We start from the raw sequence: 22,363 nt of genomic DNA on the forward strand, positions 1-22,363 counted from the left end.
AAATGTGTAGTAAGTGGTGTAGGAGCACAGGTGAGAATGCCTCCTGTCTCATCCTTGAAGGAAGGGTAGGGGCAGGATTAGCTTCTTGAGGGTGAAGTTTGACTCTGGTCCTTAAAGAGGAGAATTTAATTTGGAGAATATGGAGCAGTCAGAGGCAGCATGGGGAAGGCAGTCTCTGACTACAAAATACAAATATGGGTTGGAGGAAAGGGAGGATATATAGTAGATTAGAGATGGTCGATGTCAGAGCATCAACATCACCTGAAAGCTTATTAGAAATGTAGGATCTTAGCCCCATCCAAACCTACTCAATCAAATTTGCACCCTAACAAGATCCTCAAATGGATTGAACATGAAAGTGTGAGAACCACTGGTCTAGAGCAGACTCTGAAGCCAAGCTGCTTGCTTAGGTTTAAATCCTGGCTTTACCACTTACTTATAATGTGTGACTTTAGGCAAGCTCTTTAACCTCCTTCCTATGCCTCAATTTCCTTTCAAATAGTTTCTACCTCATAAAGTTCTTTTAAGGACTAATGAACATGTGAAATGCTTCGAACAGTACTGGCACCTAGTAAGCTCAATGAAAGCTGTAATAATTCTTGACTCACACACTACTTACTACAATCAGGGCTGGTTTTATAAGCAGCTTGCCTTTCCACTTCTACTTCATTATCTGTCACCCTGACATTTGTTGTAGAGGAAGTCATTTAGCTGTTAAGAGACCTGAGTTTATAAAGCCCACCTCCCTTCAACTCCTAGCTGTGTGAAATTGGGTGAGTTCTTGAATATCCGTGTTTTTCTCACTCATAGTAGGAAGGAATCTTACACCTGCTTCACTGAGATGCTGTGAGGCTGAATTCAAAGAATGTATGTTAAACTGCAAAATCTTCTACTAAGGTTTCATTTACCACCTTTCCAAGAGTTCTTAAACAGGACTGTTTAGAGGTGGTACCTCAAATTAGAGGGGAAGAGCTGGAAGAGAATTCATTGGCAGATCACAGAGGGCAAGGACGGAGAGCTGGCAATAACTTGCCCCATTTCATGACTTTCTGAAGGGGGAGGCTTGGGTTTCAACAATAACCATTTTTTCTGGACCTCAGAGAGTATTTTTGGCTAATGGGTGAATAGAGGGAAACTTAAATACTGTTATTTATTTTCTAACCTACAGCACCATTCAAGATCATGAAGAGTTTCACGTTTGTAGAGTGGTCCACAATGTACAAATGATTCTTCCACGTTGTGCACCACAACTTCTCCACGGGGCAATATATACAAATTTAAGATTTTATTTCTTGTTAGAGAGAGGGGAAAGGAGGGAGTGAGAGAGAGAGCAAAGCATCGATGGGTCGCCTCTCTCACAACTCCAAGCCGGGAGCTGGCCTGGGTGGATTCCAGGACAGGGCCAGCAACCCAGGCCTGCGCCCCGACCTGGGACGGACCCAGCCACCCCTCCGGTTTGCGGGATGCCGCCCAACCCCCTGAGCCACACCAGTCAGGGCTCCAAAGCGTAGTATTGTCCCCATTTGTTTCAAGAACACTTTGTTAATATCAGAAGACTTATCAAAAACCACTTTTACCAAATGTTCCCAAAAGTACAAAATTTAAGACGGCAATCACAAAATTTGACGGAATCTTCAACACCAGGCACTCGCTTCGATTTTATGGCCGCGAGTAATTATACATTGGGTCCCTTTTCGATCTGCACAACTGGGAAAATACCTTCACACAATTGTCCTGTGTTTAAGAACAAAGGCTAAATTGTAAACATACCACGGGATAAGGCCTCAAATAAACCCCTTTTCCTTCTTGACTTTGGCAGATACAGCACGACACATCACTGTCTTTCCCACTTCACACGTGGAGAACCCCGAAGTCAAGGACGCTCGGGTTCCCCGACTCCGCAACCCCCACATCAGGCACAGGCCAACTGTGAAGGCTACTACATCAGCTCTCGTAGCGCAGACTGTGTCTCCCCGAACTGCGTCTGGGGGGAGGGGACGGAAGCCGCTGATCATGGCTCCTGCCGCTCCGATGAAAACGATCCTAATCCTCCAGGTCGCTTCAGGGACTAGGCTGCTTTTCCAGCGTCCCTAACCTCGCTTAGGATAAAGGTCGCGGTAAAACTTCAGCTACAGTCACGAAAGCCATTTTGGCCGTTTCGTGTGACGCCCCACGTAGCACAGAGCGCAGCTAATTGGCTGGAGACGACGGCTGGAGGCCAGGCGCGCGAAGGCTCAGAGGAGCGGGTGGAGGAGAAGTCAAGGAAACTACAGTCCCAGTCCTCCTTGCGCGTGCGACAGCGCGAGTTTGGGCTCGGACCACAACTCCCAGTACCCCTCGCGATGCCTATCGTTTCCTTTCACAACGCGGAGGATCAGAGGGACCGGGAACATGGAAGCCTTCTGCTGTCTGTTCTCCCAAAGGCGGGAAAGGCGAACTACCTTTCCCGATTGGCAGCGCGCGCCTGCGCCTGCGCCTTGACGCCTGTCGCCATCTTGCCCCTTCTGAGGCACCGCAAACAAACCCAATTCCTGGTGTCCCTTAGTCTTGGCGAAGGAGCTTTTTAGATGAGCCCCGAAAGGCCGGGCAGGTGGGTGACTCTGAGACACGGTGCTGGGAAGAGCTGGCAGATTAGCCAGGCTGGAGGAGCGCTGGGCCGAGCATTCAGAGCCCGGCTTGGGGCGCCCAGCCTCATCCTCCGTTGTCTCCTAACGGGTTCGTTGGGCTCCCGAGGTGGGTTGAGGGGGACTCTGGCAGGCCTCGTGCTGGGATCTCGGAGGTCCAGCTCAGGGACCTTCCCGGTGAGTCTCGGTCGCCTGCCTGCTGTCCACGAGTCTACTCTCCTTGATGTCCTCTCGCAGAGGAGGGAGCGAAGCGCTCATGTTGGCCGGGGCCCCTTGACACCGGCTACTGGTCCGAAGGGCTTGGGTCGTGGGCTTGACATCAAGGTCGGGGCTGAGCGGCCGCGGTGAGGAGGGTGGGCTGGCTGCTCTGGCGGTGCTGCGGGAGTGCGTGTTTGGGGAGGGGGCGGGGCGGGCTTGTCTCCTTGACACTTGAGCAGGGGAAGGATTATACAAATCTCGGTTCCGGGATCCGGCGGCTGTAACTGCTGCCCGGGTTTCCAGTGCGATGCGGTGGGGTCCGCTGGCGGGGACTCGTCGGGATGCCGTTACGTGGTGCTTGACTCCGGCGGTCGCTGGCCGCCTCCGAGATCCTGCCGGGAGGCGGGGACTGGGTTGTGGAGGGAGCGGATTCCTTTGGCTCTGCCCCTTGTTTCTCCTCCCCACCCCTTTTCTTTATGTCATCCTGCCGGCTAGGGCGCGCTGTCCACTTCTCCTCGCTCGGCGTCGGTTCTTAGTTGAGAGGACTGGGAAGCAGGGGGATGGGGACTCAACTCCGGGTGAGGAGTTGGAATTTAGCAGCCCCAGTGACCGGAACGGGATATAGTAGTTCAGTGCTCAGGCTTTGATGTCTGACTCCTAGACCAGACAGTGAGCTCGCTCCTTCGTTCATTCTTTTCACTCATTCATTCATTTTGCTCTTCTCAGTCCTTCATTTATCTATATGACAGATATTTACAGCTGACCTACTGTGTGCTAAGCAGGTGTTGTGCGGGTGCCCAGCTCTGTTGTCTTTTTATCCTCCAGATTAGGGAATTCCATTACCAAGTAAGTTCCTGGCATCTAAACTTTTGGTAAATGGTTGTTTAAAAACTATAGGGTGTACATTCATCTTTTGTTATGATAGAGGAGAATGTTCTTCATTAAGATCCAGTAACCCACTTATCGTGCTAGGATCTTTGCATATTTTATCTCATGTAACTCATAAGTTGAAAAAGCCAGCAGAAGTCAAGTAACTTCAGGGTTAACACACGTAGTAGTGCCTGTTTATTCAACAACGTAGCAGCCACGGTGATAAGAACTTCGCAGAGACAGTTCTCCAATCCTCATAACAAACCGGGTGATGATACCTCTGTTTTAAAGATGAGTAAACCATATGCTCAGATATATCAATTTTCCTAGGATCACACAACCAGGCAGTTGAAACCTGAAACTAGAATTTAGAGGTGCCTGACTCCACTGTCAGAGGTGCCTTTTCCACTGTCATAGACTGGAATAGTAAGCTCCCAAATGGTGGTTTAGTTCTTCATTTGTCAGAAGTTGGAAAAGTGTGGTGGTGAAATAGGATTGTGAGATATCCTTACTGGTTTTACTTCTTAGCCTTTGTTTCTCCAGGTGAGTGGCCTTTTGAATGTACTTTGGTAATTTGATTTTTTGTTTTGATAGAAAAGACAAGCTCTTTGGGGCTACCAAAAAGAAGCAACAATGCCTGTTGTGTGGCCCACCCTTTTGGATCTCAGCAGGGATGAATGCAAAAGGATTCTTCGAAAATTGGGTATGCTCTTCATTTTTGATGTTTTATACCTCAGTGATACTTTTCTCTTTTTGTTTGGATCATGGCCATTTGCATGGATGACATATCCTTTTTTGCACTAGAAATTCTTTGTAGAGGTATAGTCCCATCTTACTCATTGTTATTTCCCCAATGCCTGTCATAGTGCTTTGTACGTAGTAGCTGCATGAATCATAATAATCATAGCAACTAAGAGTTCTTGAGGGTTACTGGGCTATTCTGAGTTCTTTACATTCTCATTTAATCCTCAAACCAAAACGGTAGGTTTTTTGGGGTTTTTTTGTCCCCATTTTACAGATGACAAAACTGAACCTTAGAATTCAAGGTAATACTGACAGTAAGTCCTGGAGTCAGGATTTCAACCCAGGGAATATGGTTCCTGTCATATTCCCTGGCAATTTGAATGTGTGAATTACATGTTGTTTCTCATTTGTAAGTTAATAAACTATGCTGACTTTCCCAAATTGTATTTCACTATCAGTAATAAAACACTCTACATGGTTATAATGAATTATATAGGATATATTTCTTTTCTGTTTACAGCAGCCTTGCTCAACTAGTATTTAGGGAATTAAGCCCCAGTGCTAAGGCATCCATTGCATGTAATGAACTAACTTCTCCTCATGCAACTAGAATGGTATTTGTTATGGAAAAAGTGAGAAAAAGAGTTACTCAAATCATTTTCTATATTCTCTGGTTCAAAATGAGGATACTTGGTTGAGAAATGCTGCCTTAGCCTGTAAGATCCAAGAAAGACCTTATCATCTGTCTTATTTACCACTGTAGTCTTAGGCTAGCACATAGTAAGTGCTCAATAAATGAAAAAATACTTGAAAATAATATTAAATATTTAGCAATAGATGTGAATTATTTAGATATCTATGATTTTGAAGGGGAAAGTGTAGGCCTTTAATTCAGACTGACCCTTGCGTCTTGGTTCTGTTACTGATGACCCACATAATCAAGGACAAGTTATTTAGTCTTCCTAAATCTGTTAACACTTTTGTAAGGGAAGGCTAACGATACCTGCTGCCTGAGCTTGTTTTGCGGATTAACCATCTATAAAAAGGGCGTATCACAGTGCCTGACATCTGAGATGATAGTATTTTAAAGCAGTTGCTTTCAGACATTAATTAATTTTTTTTCAGATGAATCTTTTCTTCAAAGGAAATGTTTGTTGGGAACCCCTATGTATAAATCTGGTCATAGCTGTTCTGGCACTGCCTGCTAATAACTTTGGCCATTTTTATTTCCCCTCAGGCCACTGTGAGAATTTCTCTATTTTAAACTACTACTTAGCATTGTATTTTAGCACAACTAGAGAATTTTTTTTTTTTGGTCAATCATTCCTTTATCTTTTCTTTAATCTTATATTCAAACTTTTAGTACCAATTTGAGTTGGTTTTCTATTCACTTACATTCAACTGCTTTAACTTGCTAGCTATCAACTACACAGTTGGGCTTATATTTATTTCATAGCTGAAGTAACCACAGAGGAACAGATCACAACTACAGCAGACTGATTAAAGTTTCTGGGCTTTGGGGGCCATGAATCAAGACATTAAGTTTAAATATAAAAATGGTAACCTTTAAGTCTAAATTATTCCTTAATTTTAGTAAAAGCCGGGTGAGTAATGCTACTGGAGAGCTGCTCTATACAAAAGAAAACAGCCTTCCTACAGGCTAGTGTCATCTACAATGACCCTTTTACTTTGGGAGTTGAGCCTTGACGGTGATTTGCAGAGAGACTTCCTCTCCACCCACTGGCTAATTATCATAATAATGAAACCTTTTTTTCCAATGCTAGCTCTAGGTTCGAAGTTTAGAGAAGGTACTGTATTTAAGAATTGGCTTAAAATATTTTAAGAATTAGCTTTGTCCTTTTAAAAATAGTTATAAATCATTGTAAGGTAAGATGCTGAACATACAGATTTTACTTAAATATGAAGAAACTGGGATAGAGAATGTTTTTTATGATCTACTGACCATAACAGTGATAGTTAAATGCTTCCTTTTTTTTATCCTGCCCTCCCCCACCTCCCTGTTTAAAATGAGGATTCTTGAGCTACAACTCGTAACAGGGGGCTTTATGGACTATAGTATAATTAAATGGCTGATGTGTTTAAATGGAATGGGTTGAGAGCTTTATAAAAATGATTTGGTAAATCTTATATTTTCTGTAGTGTTTGCATGTGTTTATTATTTCACTGTACTTATGTGTCATTAGAATTCACATTACAATAGAATGGCATCAAAATTAATATCAGAAATTGATATTTGTCAGTATCTGAGGATACCCATCAAAGTAGAAATCAACAAATGTGAAGGAGGTTGGGAAGCTATTAAAGGTCTTTACAATGAGTGAGTTTCTGGAGAAGGAGAAGTACCTTGGCGTTTGTAGCTATGATAACTGTTCTGAGTCTCAGTATTGTGTGAGGTTGCCACCTCTTACTTTTGTGCATGATTTTTTAGTTAGACTTGGAGTGAGATTTGAGATGTCAAAAATCTTTGTCACATTTCTGAAGAAGTTAATTTCACTTCTTTTGAAATAGTGTCACCCTCACCATAAATTTCAAAGGCAAAAAGTCAACTTCTTTTTCCTTAAACCACTTTCCCCTTTCTGACCTCTCAATTTCCTATGATATTGACATTCTCCTAAATATTCTGTAAACTGCAAAACCTGATTTCTTTCTTTCTGCCATTCCTTCCACATTCAATTACTGAGTCCTATCAAATAAAAACTTTTTAGACTGGAATTAGAGGCTTTTCTTAGTCTGGCACCAAACTACTTTTCCGTTTTTATCCTTCTGTATTCCCTTACATGTGCCCCTTTTTGAATTTTAATCACCTGAGGATAGAGACTTTGTTTTGTTTATATAAATATTCTCCATGGTATCTAGTAGTACCATGTTCAACTGGGAATTTGGTTTGAATTAGTGACTGTCCAAATACAGAGATGTTTTTATTCCCTATAGTATAAAACTCTCAAAATAGTCACTTACTGGAAGTTTGATGTCTGTATGAAGTATTGTCTGCTCTCTTATTCTCTATCCCTTTTGCACATTTGCCTTTTTCTTCTCTTGCCTTTTCTCCCCTTGCCTGCCTTCCTGGAGCACAGTTCTTTTTCTGATTAAAGCTTATGCTTTCAGACTAGATGATGAGTTTCTCCCCTGTGCCTTTACCATTGTATTATAAACTGTATTATAATTATCTGATGACTTGTCTCATTGTAGCTTTATTCTAGAGTTAACTCCTTGAGGGCAAGATTTAGCATACTATCTGGTATATATAGTAGGACTCAAAACTGACTTGTTGAATAAAATATTTCATAAATGGGGCATAAACATTAGAGTATAGTGGTTTCTTAGTTTGTTATCCCCAGAGCCTTTCTGAACTCTGCTTGGGTCCTGATAATAGCTAAAATATATTTTCTGGAGCTAAGGATCTCCTTCACTACTCCAGAGCATCAGAGCTTTGTCCTTCCAGAGAGACCTTGTGAAACATCGCCCTAGTATCCAGCGCAGATTGGACATGTGGGATGTTTACATCTGGGATAATTCAGTTGGACCAGAAATAAAGCTTTTTTTTCTTTTCTTCTTCTTCTTCTTTTTTTTTTTTTTTACAGAATTGTGAGTAGTATGACCTGAATGAGGCTATTAGTTTATTATTCATGTAGTGCTTAGGATACAGGTACCCTTGCTTTCATTACTGGCTGACATTGAGTGTCTCTCGTGTGTCAGGCATTGGCTATAGCAAATTCTGGTAGCAACTTGCATTTAGTAAGAAGATAACTGTAGGCTGGACACTTACTTTCCATCATTTTGTTTTACTCAGCTATAACTGTCCTATAGTATTACTAATTTAAAATAACCACTATTTTATAATTTCTCAAGATTCTGTGGGTTACTGGTCTTACCTGAACTGTCTCATTTGGCTGTATTCAGTTGGTAGCTTAGCTGACTGACTGGGCTCAGCTGAGATGGCTGTACCTCTCTCTCCATGTGGCCATTTATTCTGGGGTTTTACATGGCTTGGTGATTTCAGGGTTCCAAGGGAGCCATGCCCTGTGTGCAAGTGCTTATCTGTTTGTATCACGTATACTGATGTTTCATGGATGAAAGCAAGTCACGTGCCAAATCATTGTGGGAGGGGATCAGTGTATATGAGTGTACCTCATATACAAAGGTAGTACACAAGGAGTGCCCTGGAAGGCAGGCATGGTTCATTGGGAGCCTTTGAGGACTTTCTGGTTTTATATTTTAACCTGCATTAGGGATTGACAGTCTCATTTCATGGTGGCTGTTGCTGTGAAAAGATAGTGAAATGAAACTATCTGGCAATAGGGTTCAGTATATTAAGTCCTGGTTGCTGTAAGAGCAATTCATGTTCCCTAATCTGCCTTAATTATTTTTAAATTTTATTTATTATTTTCAGAGAGAGGGGTGCAGGGGAGAAACATCAATGTGTGGTTGCCTCTTGCATACCCCCAACTGGGGACCTGGCCTGCAACCCAGGCATGTGCCTTTACTGGGAATTGAACCAGTGACCCTTTGGTTCACAGGTTGGCGCTGAATCCACTGATCCACACCAGCCAGGGCTTAATGGTGGTTTTCATAGAAGATCTTAGCTCTGGGAGGAACCTTTAAAGTCTCTTCTAGATAAAGAAACTGAGGCTCAGAGATGAGAGAGGGCTTGCTCAAGGTCACACAACTAGTAAATGGCAGTGCTGGAGCCAGAATTTGTTCCAGTAGTTTTTCTCTTCTTTCTTTCTTTTTTTAAAATCCTCACTCAAGGATATGTTTATTGACTTTAGAAAGAGATGGAGGAAGAGTGGGGGTGGACAGACAGACATACAGACATTGATGTGGGACAGAAACATTGATTGGTTGCCTCCTGTACATACCCTGAGTGGGGATTGAACCTGCATCGTAGGTATGTGCCCTGACAGAGATCGAACCTGCAACCTTTTGGTGTATGGGGACAATGCTCCAACCAACTGAGCCACCTGGCCAGGGCTCTAGTAGTTTTTTCAGTGGCACTGTACTCAGTACTCTCACCTACCCAGGGGGTATGTGGAATACAGTTTGAATTCTTAAGCAAGCTTAAGGAATTGTTTAAAGGATTGTAGTGAGGGCACCTTACAGTAATGCTAAGAACTTCTTTTATCAGCCTTATATCATTTAGAGCCTGTTTCCAGTTGTTGGTAGCATCTGAGTTAAATGTTCTTTAGTGATAATGTGGGAGGCAAAATATTTACTATTAGGTTGTTCTACTTATACATTTTATATATATGACTTCTTGAGGCAGTAAAAAAATGATATAAAATTATGAAAGCCACATTTTAATCTGTGTTATTAGATAAAACTTTTTAGAGGAATTTTAAAAAGTATTTATATATTGATTTTTAATTGATTTTTAGGTTTCTTGACCTGAAGTTTCACTATATGTAGCCACAGTATCGAAATATTGAAGGCCTTTCTTGATAAAATAATTTTCTTTTTCTAGAATTGGAGGCATATGCTGGAGTTATCAGTGCACTTCGGGCACAGGGGGATCTCACCAAGGAAAAGAAAGATCTTCTTGGAGAACTCTCAAAAGTTCTTAGGTAAATTATCACAAAAATTTGTGAGACATGACTCTAGAATGTTCACTTTGAGGGCTGTCAGTACTTTCCACACTCAGGTTGAAGACAGACCTTGAAGTTGTTGGTGCTTAAACATCCCATCCCAGTTGTGTGCTTTGTTATAGAAAGTTACGCAGTTTACCATTTATTCTGTAACATAATCAGAAAGGCTTTAAGGGAAGTTACTTTTGGCTTGTGCCCTCTAGGAAAGGGGGGTATTTTTGACATGGGTGGAGGAAAGAAGGGCTGGCAACAACTGGATATGAAGATCTAGGGTGGCCCAGTCACATTTTTTTTCAAAGATTTTATGTAGAGAGAGGGAAAGGGAGGAAGAAAGAGAGGGAGAAAAACATCAATGAGTGGTTGCCTTTCACGCACTCCCTACTGGGGACCTGGCCTGCAACCCAGACATGTGCCCTGACTGGGAATTGAACTGGCGACCCTCTGGTTCACCAGTCACATTTTTTGAGGGGAAAGAGGAGACACTAGAAAGTTGCCTTAATTTATAGAAATGGGTGGTGTTTTTGTAGTCAAAACCTTAATGATAGTTTATTCCTTTAGCTTCCCATTGTTAGAGTGGCACTTGAATTCATTAAAAAATTATCATGAAAAGGGTTCTTTGATATTTTAATTAATCCATTCTAACATCTTGAGCTTTCTCAAAAAATGTTCTGTTTTAATAGAAGTTTCCTTTCTACATTTAAAACAAATTTTTTAAAAAGTGAAAGTAGGGAACAGGCTTTTCCTATATTTAACATTAGCATAGGGGCATTATTAAGACAAATCCTCAATCTTATTGTCTTCATATTTAACAGTTTATATTTTCTTGTTTGTTGTTTATACTTCCTCATAAGTTCTGCTTTCTAGCCCCTTAAATTTTATTTTAGTCCATAAGGCTTATGTAATAAAGATTACAATTTGAAGAGTGGCATTTAGTTTATTGAGTATTTGTGAATGGAATGGGTGTAGCCTTTTTTCAATTGTTTAGTAGTATTCATTTTACCTGTATTTAACCAGGGTCAATTTAAGCACATTTTTACCATAGTGGTAACATGATATACTGTAGAAGACACACAGCTCAAATGTGGCCTAATAAAGGGGTAATGTCCTGGTGTTAAGTTTCGTAGTATCTAGCCACCAGAAGCAGATTATTTTGTCACTTTTATTTCTTTATTATATTCATTGAACATAAAATTATGGACTCTTGAGCTTTAGAAGGACTTCAGAAGACTTTCTCCTGCGTGATTAGGGGTCATTCATTGGCTGTATATTTAAATAATAGGAACCTCTGCTAATCTTGAACATGGTCTAACATTACTGAGTTTTGGAGGTAATGATTTGATATCAGGCTGAATTTGTCTTCCTGGGATTTCTCATTTGTAGCTAATTCTCTCTGCAGTTACACAGAATCAGTATGAATCCTTTTCTATGACTTTAATTCAATAAAGCATTTGAAGATATATGTTAGGCCCCATCTTTACCTTTTCAGAAATTCATCTTGAGTCCCCCTCCTTCAAGCAAAATGTTGACTTAAACATTAATGAAAGTATAGAAAGAGCTGCCTGCTTGGCAGAGTTCTATAATGGCTATTTTTTTTCATAGCATCTCAACAGAACGCCACCGTGCTGAAGTTCGGAGAGCAGTAAATGATGAACGGTTAACAACAATTGCACATAAGTAAGCCATTAGTCATACCACCCCTGATTTTTTATGATGCAGTATAATATAGTTTTGAAACAGTCTTCTTATTGTGTAGCAGATTCCTGAGTCTTTTATCCTAATACTAATACGTCTATACTCAGGGATCCTGACCATAATGGTATTAACTGTTTATTCAATTGGTTATGGTTTTGCACTTGGCTAGGCAAGCTCTAATACTCAGGTCAAATCCCGTTACAATGTAATCTCTATATAACCAAAGACCACCACAATTTAGCCCATGATTCACTTGAAATAAAGTTCAGTTACAAAGTGATGTGCTGCTCCCCAAATTTGACATTACCTCAGAGGTTCTTTGTAATGGTATTTGATATATATATTGCCTTATAAATTGGCATTATAAATTTTTTGATAACATTTCATGTGTTTTGAGATTCACAAAAAGATTATAAAATAGGCTCTGCTTTTAAGAAATATGAATACAGTATATTCTTAAAATCCAACAAAATAAAATTAGAAAGCATTCTTATCAAATTGTTTTTAGATCATTGTAACTACTTGACAGATGGGGTGGAGGGTGGTGGAGGACTAAGGGCATGGATCTAGCATTAGTAGAGTGCATATGGAGACAGTGCCTCCTAAAGAATAGAAAAAGAAATATAGATTATCCTTTAAATGTGAATGCAAGATGATAGGAATATTTCATAAAATACGTTATAGCATAACATTTTTAAAAATTTTATGTCTTAATGTGCAATAAAACTAAAGGAAAAAATTCAGTGCATTTTCATAATGTGATAAATAGTGCATTTAAACTAGTTGACCTCAAAGATTCCTTAGCTTCATGTTGTGCTTCACTGTTCCTCATTTTACTTAAACTATAAAATGGGGTACTTCCTTTTTAACTGCAAAGTTTGAAACGTTAGCTATTTGAATTTTGAGTTTTCAGTGGCAGATATATGCACTGCAGAAATTTAAAAGGGAAAAAAAAGAAAGAAATTTTCCATTAGAGATATTAAGTATTTAGTTGTCAGGCCAGCATGATTGAAACATAATATTAATGGGTTCCTTCTTTAATTTTGAATTGGGATGCTCTAAAAGTAATTACTGAACCTAGATTCTAATTTTAGAACTGGTAATAGGAAATGTATGTACTAGATAATGGAGTAGTTAACAATAGCTTGCATTCAGAGGCACTTAGATACAAAATTGAAACCATTGGAACAGTATTGTGGGGCAATTAGTTGTAAGTTGATGCATCAGTGTCATACGTAAAGGATAACATTTATTTAGTCTCCTTTTCCTTTTTTCCCCTTTAAAGAATGAATTTATCCTTATATTTGGGTGAAAGACCAAGTTACAGGTATGCAAATAGGTTATTATTATTTCAGGCTTTTTCTTGTATTTATTTCAAAATTGAAGCTCTCAATTATTCAGGGGCGCATATTCCATTTACAAATTAACCGTGCCCCTCGCTTTTCCTTCTCTTCCCCTCCTCCCCATCTAATACTGCCCACCCTTTAGCCATTTTGCTGCTTGGGAGTACCTCTAGTCAGAGGGTGGGAAGGGAGAGGAGGTGAAAATTTTAATTAGTCATTTTACGACTTACTAGTTGTCTTGGAAAAAGTTTGCTGGAAGAATTTTCAAGTATTTGACAAAGTATTTTTAGATAATATGAGTTTCTTTAATCTGTTTGACCTCTCCCTTTCCCTCCTCTATCTATTAGCATGGATAATTGAGAGTTGGCTTTTATCTGCCTGTGTTTCTTTTTTTTCCCCCTCTTCTTTCTGATTTCTTTAATACATGAATTTAATTTTTTGAAAAGAGTTTATCTCAGTGTCTATTTTAAAAGTACTTAGGTCTTTCAATATTCCTGTTTTAATATTTTATATTGTGATTTAATTTGACCAGATGTCACATTTACTTGTTGAGCCCAAAGGTCAGTGAGTGGGAATTGTGAGGAAGTCATAGATCCCTCATTCTCTCCGTCTCCTCTGCCTTTCCCTCAGAGGTAGCAACAGAGCCTAGTTTCAAAGAATATCCATAGGAGGGGGTCATACTCTAAGCCTGAAAAAAGCAACTTAAGCCAAGGAGGAATGCATCTGAACTGACTGCATTCCCCTTCTCCTCTCCCTTTCCTCCCCTCCCCCACTCAAAACAGCAGTTAGGCCCTAGGAATGTGGTTGAAAGGTGAAGAGAAAGCTGAGAAGATTGAGCACAAAGGAGGTAGAAACAAAAGGCGTGGGATGTGTGGAATCAAAAAAAAAAAACAACCCCCCCCCCCCAAAACTTGCCTGTGGCTTGAAGCATAACACTTGTTTATTATTTTGCACCAGACCATACATTAAGTTTAATTCAGTTCAGAAACATGTCAGAATATTATAGTATTAAAGCCTGGAATGTCAAGGGGCTTCAGAGTTTTTAATTAAGCCACTTTTGCCAGCATTGTCTCTAGAGTTCACAGAAAGTGGCAGTCTTGAATTTTTGTTCTTTTAACTCCTTCGCGAGCCCAGCATCATAGGATACTGTGTGATTTTCTATGTGAAGATGAGGATTTCTTGCTGATGCCCTGTACACCAAAGGATGTCATGTTAGATTTCTCAGAACAGGGGCTGGAGCCAGGTTTCCATCTTAGTATAACTCAGGTATGCCAGGGAAGCCCTGGAGTAAGATGTTAAAAACTTCTAAAATTTAGTTTAGATGATTAGTGCAACTAATGCATATTTACACCCTCATTACTAAGCAGATAGGAATTTTTTATCTAAATTTAACATGATGTTTAATTTTTCATCACTTACAAAGTTTGAGCATGTTTGCATAAGTCGAAATTTGGAAGATTTATAGATTAAAAGTTGTAGTTGTGTCTTTTGCGCTGCAAATTTTATCTTTTCAATAGCATATATTTGTGTGTTTCAAATTATCAATCTTCCATAATTTCTGCCACCATTTAAACAATGAACCAGGTAAGTGTAGATACCACTTTATTTGTGTGGTAAACTCTCACCAAGCAAATTTATTAGTGATATTCTAATAAAATGATAGCAAAATAGGAGTTAGCCAAGAAAATGCTGAATAGCTTTTAGAACTTTTTCCTTTGACAATTAGCGGTAGTTGTTTTCTGTGTCTCTTGTTTATACCACTCTGTTTCAGAACTAGAATCAACTTGGAGATAATGTAACACATATGTGAGAGTTACTGGGGTCCTAGGAACTCTTGTCTTGTCTTAGGTAGGACTGTGTTAAGTCAGGAGGGAATTTTCAGGTTTCTCATAGTAACCCAGTTGAATTCTTTAACTCCTAGAAATTCCTTTCTGAAGTGAAAGAAAATCCTTCTCAAGCTGTAAAGTAATTTATTTGTTCCATTCAGTGAAAGTTGGTAGTAATTAGATAGCAGTGCCCCATTAGTATAAATCAAAGACAAAAGTTAGACATAAAACACATTTGAACATTTTAATACTTTCTACTTATAATGTGGTGAATAGTTTTAGTAGCATGATATATAATTATTGAAGGAGACATTTAGTAGCTGTGTGACCTTAGGCAAGTTAGTTAAACTTTCAGTTTCCCCATCTGTAAAATGAAGATTAGTGATTTCATAGGATTTTTGAGAGAATTACATGAGTTAGTGATACATGTAAAATGTTTAGAACAATGCCTGACATATAATAAGTGCTTAGTTGATGTTAGCTATCATTATTACCGTCATTATTATTATCATTCCCCTATCCCTTAATTAAGGGCTTTTATGTACTCTAAATATGAAGAATCAGTGGACATAGAGAATCTTAAACTCTAGGTTGGGTTGTAAAATCTTTGATTTTGAAAAAGGTACAGAAATACTTCTGATTTAGTGAAGAGGTTGATTGATTCTGAGTGGCTTTTCAACCTCAACCCTAGACATTAATTAGTCAGGAGAAGTGACACAGCTACCTTTTACGGAGCCAAGTAATGAGAGGTGATGCAACTATCTTTTCATATTTCAACCGCTGTTTGGATTTCTGGGATAAAATTTGCTCAGAAAGTTTAGAGAAACTGAGAGTAGTGTCTGCTTAAGGTAGAGTTCAACAGCCTCAAATACTTAGAGTGAAGACTGGTATAAATAAACAAAATTAAAGTAGTGGCAGATTTCTTCTGGCGTCCTCAGATCTAGTCTATTTTAGTAAAAATAATAATATAACACATTGCCAGGGAAACGTGCAGTGATACATTCAGTCCTCTTCTACCTCTCCTGGCTCTCTTGTTTACTGCCTCAGTTGCCCATCTTTGAAAGCCTTAGAATCTCTGACCATGCAGGCAGTCAGATAATTTTGTAAAGGTTCACTGAATTCCATCCTTAATTATTAAGGAAAATCTGATTTTAAAAATTATGAATACTTTTTACCTTTCTAGTTTAACTACAAAGTTTTTAAAGTTAGTAGAAATGCTGGTTTTTATTAGCACCACTGAATTTAAACTAATGAAAATAATGTCGATATTTATTTAGAAGGCATAGGAAAAATTTTTATAGTTTCAATTATGTTCACTGTAAGATTCAGATTATAGAATAAAAATATGTAAGAAACTAAGTATATGTAAAATTCCTTGAATTCTGATTATTGTTCATAATTTTGGTCTTGCTTAAAATGAACCCTCTCGTATTCATCTAGGATATTTTATAAATTTAAAAAGTTATATTTGTTTGAGAAAACATATTTTATTCTCCTTTTGGTGATTAAGAATTCTTGTAGCAGCATTTTCTTTTTTGTTCAGTATGTCTGGACCTAATAGCTCTTCAGAATGGTCCATTGAAGGTCGTCGTTTGGTACCACTGATGCCTCGGCTGGTTCCCCAAACTGCCTTCACTGTAACAGCTAATGCTGTTGCCAATGCAGCTATCCAGCACAACGCATCTCTTCCAGTGCCTGCAGAAACAGGAAGCAAGGAAGGTGAGTAGAAAAATATTTGTGAATAGAGATGACTTTTCTTAGATTCTTCAAGAAAAGCTGTCTTATTTTTTTCATCTGTTTTTATCCCGATGTTTAAAGGTTGCAAAACACTGAGCAATTCCTATTCTGAAACTATAAACTAAGTTTTTAGTCTCAGCCAGAACTAAATCTCTCTTTTGTTCAAAGTGTAAATTATATTAATCACAAAATTGCAAAAATTTTTGGAATGAATTTTTGTTATCAGTGTATTTTGTTAGGAGTGAGTAAAAGGTCTTAATGGGTAACATGGAAAATAAATAAGATGATAGAAGTCATTCATTTAGCTGCTGGGGAAAGATGCTGAACTTGTACTTTAGAATATAAAGCTCTGTTTTGTCTTCTGGAATCAATGGTATATGTTGCTTCTCTGTTCTAGTCAATGTGCCAAATCAAATAGGGATTACCTGGCAGATGGAGAAAGCTTTCTTATTGTTATTTAATCTAGTGATTGATATGTAGTTTAAAAACCTGTGAATTCTCCTGAGGTCACCGAGCGTAATATTAAATTTGAGAGCACACATTTGGATTGACTTAGGTAGCTTACTTTGGTGTTACATGAAAATCACCCTGAAAATAATGTGGTTGTCAGCTGACTTTAGGGAAGTGTCTTTTCTGGACTTGCAGTGGGCTGTGGAACAGAGTGAAACACGCTTTTCATGCATGCCAGGCTCTCTTTTTAAGCTGAAGAAAGCTATATTCAGAGAGAGACAGTTGCCAGTGTACCAGTGTGCAAACCTGACCTCCATTGAGTTTCTGCTTTGTTGTAGAAGAGGTGTCTTTTCTTCCACTTTACCTTTTCTATCCACCAACTCTCTAGTGGAGCGGAAAGAATATAGGATTTCCAATAGTGGAAACTATGTTTGAATCTTAGTTTTGCCATTTCCTAGCTGTGTGACCTCCAGTGAATTTTTTAGCTGCTGTGAACCTTGGGTTCCTCACCCTTAAAATGTGGGTGTGGTATTGTGACAATTAGTAATAATATATGATAAGATTTAGCATAGTGCATGGTACTCAGTAAATAAATACCTTAGAGCTATTTTTGCTTCTTGTTATTCAAGATACTGAAGTATGATGTTGTCATTACTTTAGTTGAGTTATTGTTGCACTGCTTGGATGGCAAGTGACTAGTGAGTTGGTTTATAATACTGGAACCTTGCCTTGGTTTCCCCCCAGTAGCCAAGTTGGAAATTGCTATGGTTAGGAAAAAAATTATCCATCACCCCATCAGTGGTGCTGCTATTAATATGAAAAGGGAATACAAGTCCTGCCTATTTAACTCCTACCGTGAATGAAAAAGGATTTTCATTTTTCTCAGTATAGTTTTAGACTTGATTTCTTTGTAACTGTGCTCTTCTCCATTAGCAGTGTCACCTCTAGAAAGCTGTTAAATACTTAGGGGAAACCCAGTTAAGTGATAATTTTCAGGAAAGGATATTAATGCCTATTAACTTACAGAACTAATACCTAGCACTGGCCTCTAACTTCTCATCATTTGAAAATGTTAAAATTGGCCTGCAGTAAAAGCTGATTTTTCTGTATGAGTGGACAGTTTTGGTGAAAGTTAACAGCAAACTTTTTTATCGTTCCTTCAGTAGTGGTTTGCTATTCCTACACAAGTACCACGTCAACCCCAACCTCTACCCCTGTTCCAAGTGGCAGCATAGCAACGGTTAAGTCTCCAAGACCTGCCAGTCCTGCCTCCAATGTAGTTGTCTTGCCAAGTGGAAGTACTGTTTATGTCAAAAGTAAGTGATTTTCTCAGTGTTATTAGGGCCTTCTTGGCTAAATGCTACACAATAGGCTCTGATTAGATCTGCCTTCCTGGATTAAATTACTGATCCACTGGCTATTAGCAGTGGTTAGTTTTTGAAGGTTCTAAATAATTTTTTTCTTTACATGTGACTAGATATATATTGCTTTTTAATCCGTTATGGGGGTTGAGAATATTACTTCTTTTTAGTTCTGTGGGGAGTCTACCTTGAACAGTGCTATCTTTCAAGTATTTGCTTGTTTTGATTGTCCTGGAATAGAAATGTGAGTAGAAATGAAGGAATAAGCTTATTTGATTTATTCAGTGTTTATTCCTATAATTGTAATCTTTGTAGTATTTAAGAAAATTCTTTATGTAACAGCTTAGATTCAGTGAAGTGTTCTGGAGAATCCATCTTTTATATTTCTAATTGACTAATTTTTTAAAATTTGTTTGCAGTTTTAAACCCCTTGATTCTACCTTGTAAAGTAGTTTGATGTCCAGTTCGATTTTTTTGTTTTTAATGTCTTTGTCTGTTTTTCTGCTTTTGATATCAACTGGAGATCATTAATATTTGATTTACATTTTTCTCAATATCATTATAAACTTGATTTTTTTGTGTAACTTTTAGAGGTGGAGTTTGCCGTTTTAGACAAGAATGATTTTCGGTTATTGCCGACCTCGTTTAAATTAGAGTCTAAAAGTTGAATGTGTAAGGAGTTGTGTTTTATTACCAGTTTCATGAGTCATGCTGTATACTTTTTAAATGTCTGCTCCAGAGATTTTCTGTGTATGTTGCAAGGTTTTATGTTTCTCACTTGATTTTTTAAAAAAATTCTACAAAACTACTACTTGAGGCTTTAGTACATAAAGAAAAAACTAAAAATTTGGGACTATTAAGTTTATATCTGTTTTCTGTGGATTTAGCGAAGATGATCTTTTAAAATAACTTTAGAGATCTACTTTTTAATCATTTTGTAAAACCTTGAGAGTGAATCCCAAACATGAAGAAGCCATTTTATATAATATGTAGTTTGAAGTAACAGGAAGCTTATTGCTTTATTCTTAGAAGTCAGTCACACAGGCAGCATTAGTTTGGGATATAATCATTCATTCACCTAACTTTATACATGCAAGACATTATACCAAGGAAATCAACCAATGAGACTTAGTCACTCTGGGAGCCCATTAATTATGGGAGACACTCAGACTGACAGTCACATTGCCATGAGACAAGTGATACAGAAGAGAATGTGCAAAGTGCTTTATAAGCTCAGAGGAGAGGCGAATTCACTGAGGAGATGGCTTGCAAGATAGTGATTGCAAAATGGCGAGGTGGCCATTGATGCGAGGTGGTATTCCCAAAGGTCAGTAGTATGTAGAGACTTCAGATGGAAAGAATGTGGCAAGGCTTTGGGGAATGGTGAGCAGTTAGTTCAGTGTGCCAGGATTACAGAGATACACAGGTTTGAGTGGAACAGGACACTGACTTCTTGTAAAGAAATGGGACTTTGAATGATACAATAATGATTTTGTGCCTCATCTTGTAGGGAGATTAAAACTGTTGAAGAATTTGAAGCAGGGTGTTAGCATGAAGTAGATGTGAGATTTATAACTGATAGTAGGTTGGAGGGTGGAAGAGAAGTGGAGATTAAAGGCATGAAAACCTTTTAGGAGGTTGTTACTAAAATATAGGCAGGGGATAAGAAGGTCTTGACATGGCCACAGGGTTAAATAAAAAGGAGGGAAGACATTCACAGCCAACTTCTCTGAGGGAGGGTTTATAGTACTTACTGTCTGGTTGGACATGAGGCAAAGGGACAGATCAAGGATGATTTGATAACACAAAGATTTTAAAATAAAGTATAAATGCAATGTTAGATTGGTATAAATACAGCAATATTGTTATTGCCTTTCAGGTGTTAGCTGTTCAGATGAAGATGAAAAACCCAGAAAACGAAGGCGAACAAACTCTTCTAGCTCCTCCCCTGTTGTTCTAAAGGAAGTTCCAAAGGCTGTTGTTCCCGTCTCGAAGACCATCACTGTGCCTGTGAGTGGCAGTCCTAAGATGAGCAATATCATGCAGAGCATTGCCAACTCCTTACCGCCCCACATGTCTCCTGTGAAAATAACCTTCACCAAACCATCGACGCAGACGACAAACACAACAACACAGAAGGTATGTGGTGGAGGGAGTCTCTGCCTGCCAATTGTTATTTCTGTCTCTTTCAGTCAGTATTCAGATTTAACAAACATGCACTGAGTGCTTACTATGTGCTTGGCATTATGCTGGGAATGTTCACATCTCTTATTTTAATTCTGCACATAAAGCTTTGGGATAGGTATTACTTCATTTTTTTCTAGATGAGGCTCAGAGATGTCAAATGACTTGCTTAATATGTCATAGCTAGCAGATCTTTTACTTCTAAGACTTTCATTCTATTCTATTATTGTGATGCTATTTGGAAAAATTTAAAATACAAAAGATTTTTTAAATCTGAAATAAGAATAGGATGACTTTACCTTTACAAACTCAGTTTTCACTTTGCCTGAGTAACAAAGTTGTCAGTTAGGTGTTTCATAGAAGAAGGAAGCATATGATTAAGTGAGTAATTGTTGTCTTCTTTTTTGTTTGCGATCATCAGTTTATTCCTAAACTCGTGTCTCAGTACGTTCGAATCATCTGTCTTCTGTCAACTTCATGTTACTAGAACCCTCTAACACCCCACACTAATCTGGATGCTGATGGCATGCTAGATTGGTTGGATGCACATCTGTGTTTCTGGGATCTCCCTTCACCACATTCTGATCTTCCTCTTCCTTGGTTTATTTACTCATTTACTAGACCGTGTCCTGTAGTAGCTTCTTGGTGTACAAATGGATGGAGGGTATATTTTTGAGACCTTGCATGGTAGACTGAAAATTTCTTTATTCTACCCTCCCACTTTCTTGATGGGGACATATTTGAGGATTGCAGTCATTTTCCCTAAGAATTTTGAAGATACTGCTCCATTGGCTGTTGGCTTCCAGTATTGCTTTTGAGAAGCCTAATTCCATTCTAATTTCAGATTCTCTTTTTCTTTTTGAAAACTCAGTAACTTTCAGAGTTCTGAAATTTCAAGGTAATTTTTCTTAGTGTGAGTCCTTATTTTATCCACTGGGTTAAGTACTCAGTGGCCTCTTTCATTTATTTCTTCGATTTTTCTCTGTTCTCTCTTTTTGGATCACCTGTTATTCAGGATATTGAACTGCCTGGATCAATCCTTTAATTTTTCTTATCCTTTCTCATGTACGTTTTTCATTTGTTTGTGTTTTCTCTCTACTGTAGTGTAATGGTTAAAAGTCTGGATTTTGGAATTAGACTTTCTGAATTCAAATTCCAGTATTTGCCACTTACTATCTATATGGCTATGGGAAAACTAAATTCTAGACCTAAGTTTTCTCATTTGTAAAATAGGAAAAACAATATATCTATTTTATAGAGTTTGGTGGTATAAATAAATGAGATAATAAGTATAAAACTGCTAGAAAAGAGCCTAATACATAATAGTGTTTTGTAAGTATTATTTTTCTTTATCCTTTACTACTTTATGGAATTTATAAAAGTTTGCTGTCATACTTTAAATTTCTTGTCACTCTTTTTTGTTCTCTAAAAGTTCTTTTTTTAAAAAAAGTAGCGTCCACATCCTGCTCTTTCTTATAATCACTATATTCTCTTTGTCTGATGATAATTCAGGGTAATTTTCTTGATGTTTCTTTCATGTTTTCTCTTTAACCTGTAAGTTTCTTTGATCTCTCTCATATCAGAGTTTCCTTAAATGCTGGGTATCTATTTATATATGAAAGTGGACATTAAAAACCTGATAGAAAGCTCAGTATATAGGGTGGGCTATGTTGGCTGGTGACTTTCATTATAGGTTGACCTAGATGGGATGCTTTGTTGAGAAACACCCAC

The 22,363-nt window shown here is 38.5% G+C and overlaps 1 protein-coding gene across 8 annotated transcripts in view; it reads left to right on the forward strand.

The window, feature by feature from the left end:
* The first annotated feature begins 2,374 nt into the window (after nucleotides 1-2,374).
* EMSY (EMSY transcriptional repressor, BRCA2 interacting) overlaps nucleotides 2,375-22,363 on the forward strand; it is a 76,388-nt gene continuing 56,399 nt past the window's right edge. For 3 of the 8 annotated variants that reach the window (XM_024572542.3, XM_045181834.3, XM_045181835.3), the window contains exons 1-8: nucleotides 2,375-2,590; nucleotides 4,287-4,395; nucleotides 9,919-10,018; nucleotides 11,639-11,713; nucleotides 13,017-13,058; nucleotides 16,444-16,619; nucleotides 18,251-18,403; nucleotides 20,328-20,587. In XM_024572542.3, the coding sequence (XP_024428310.2) occupies nucleotides 4,326-4,395; nucleotides 9,919-10,018; nucleotides 11,639-11,713; nucleotides 13,017-13,058; nucleotides 16,444-16,619; nucleotides 18,251-18,403; nucleotides 20,328-20,587 (876 nt within the window). In that variant the 5' untranslated portion in view covers nucleotides 2,375-2,590; nucleotides 4,287-4,325. The remainder of the gene's footprint in view (nucleotides 2,591-4,286; nucleotides 4,396-9,918; nucleotides 10,019-11,638; nucleotides 11,714-13,016; nucleotides 13,059-16,443; nucleotides 16,620-18,250; nucleotides 18,404-20,327; nucleotides 20,588-22,363) is intronic. The other 5 variants (XM_045181831.3, XM_045181833.2, XM_024572544.4 and 2 more) reach the window with 5 other exon arrangements.

This window comes from Desmodus rotundus, chromosome 5, assembly GCF_022682495.2.
Source record: "Desmodus rotundus isolate HL8 chromosome 5, HLdesRot8A.1, whole genome shotgun sequence".
NCBI lineage: Eukaryota > Metazoa > Chordata > Mammalia > Chiroptera > Phyllostomidae > Desmodus > Desmodus rotundus.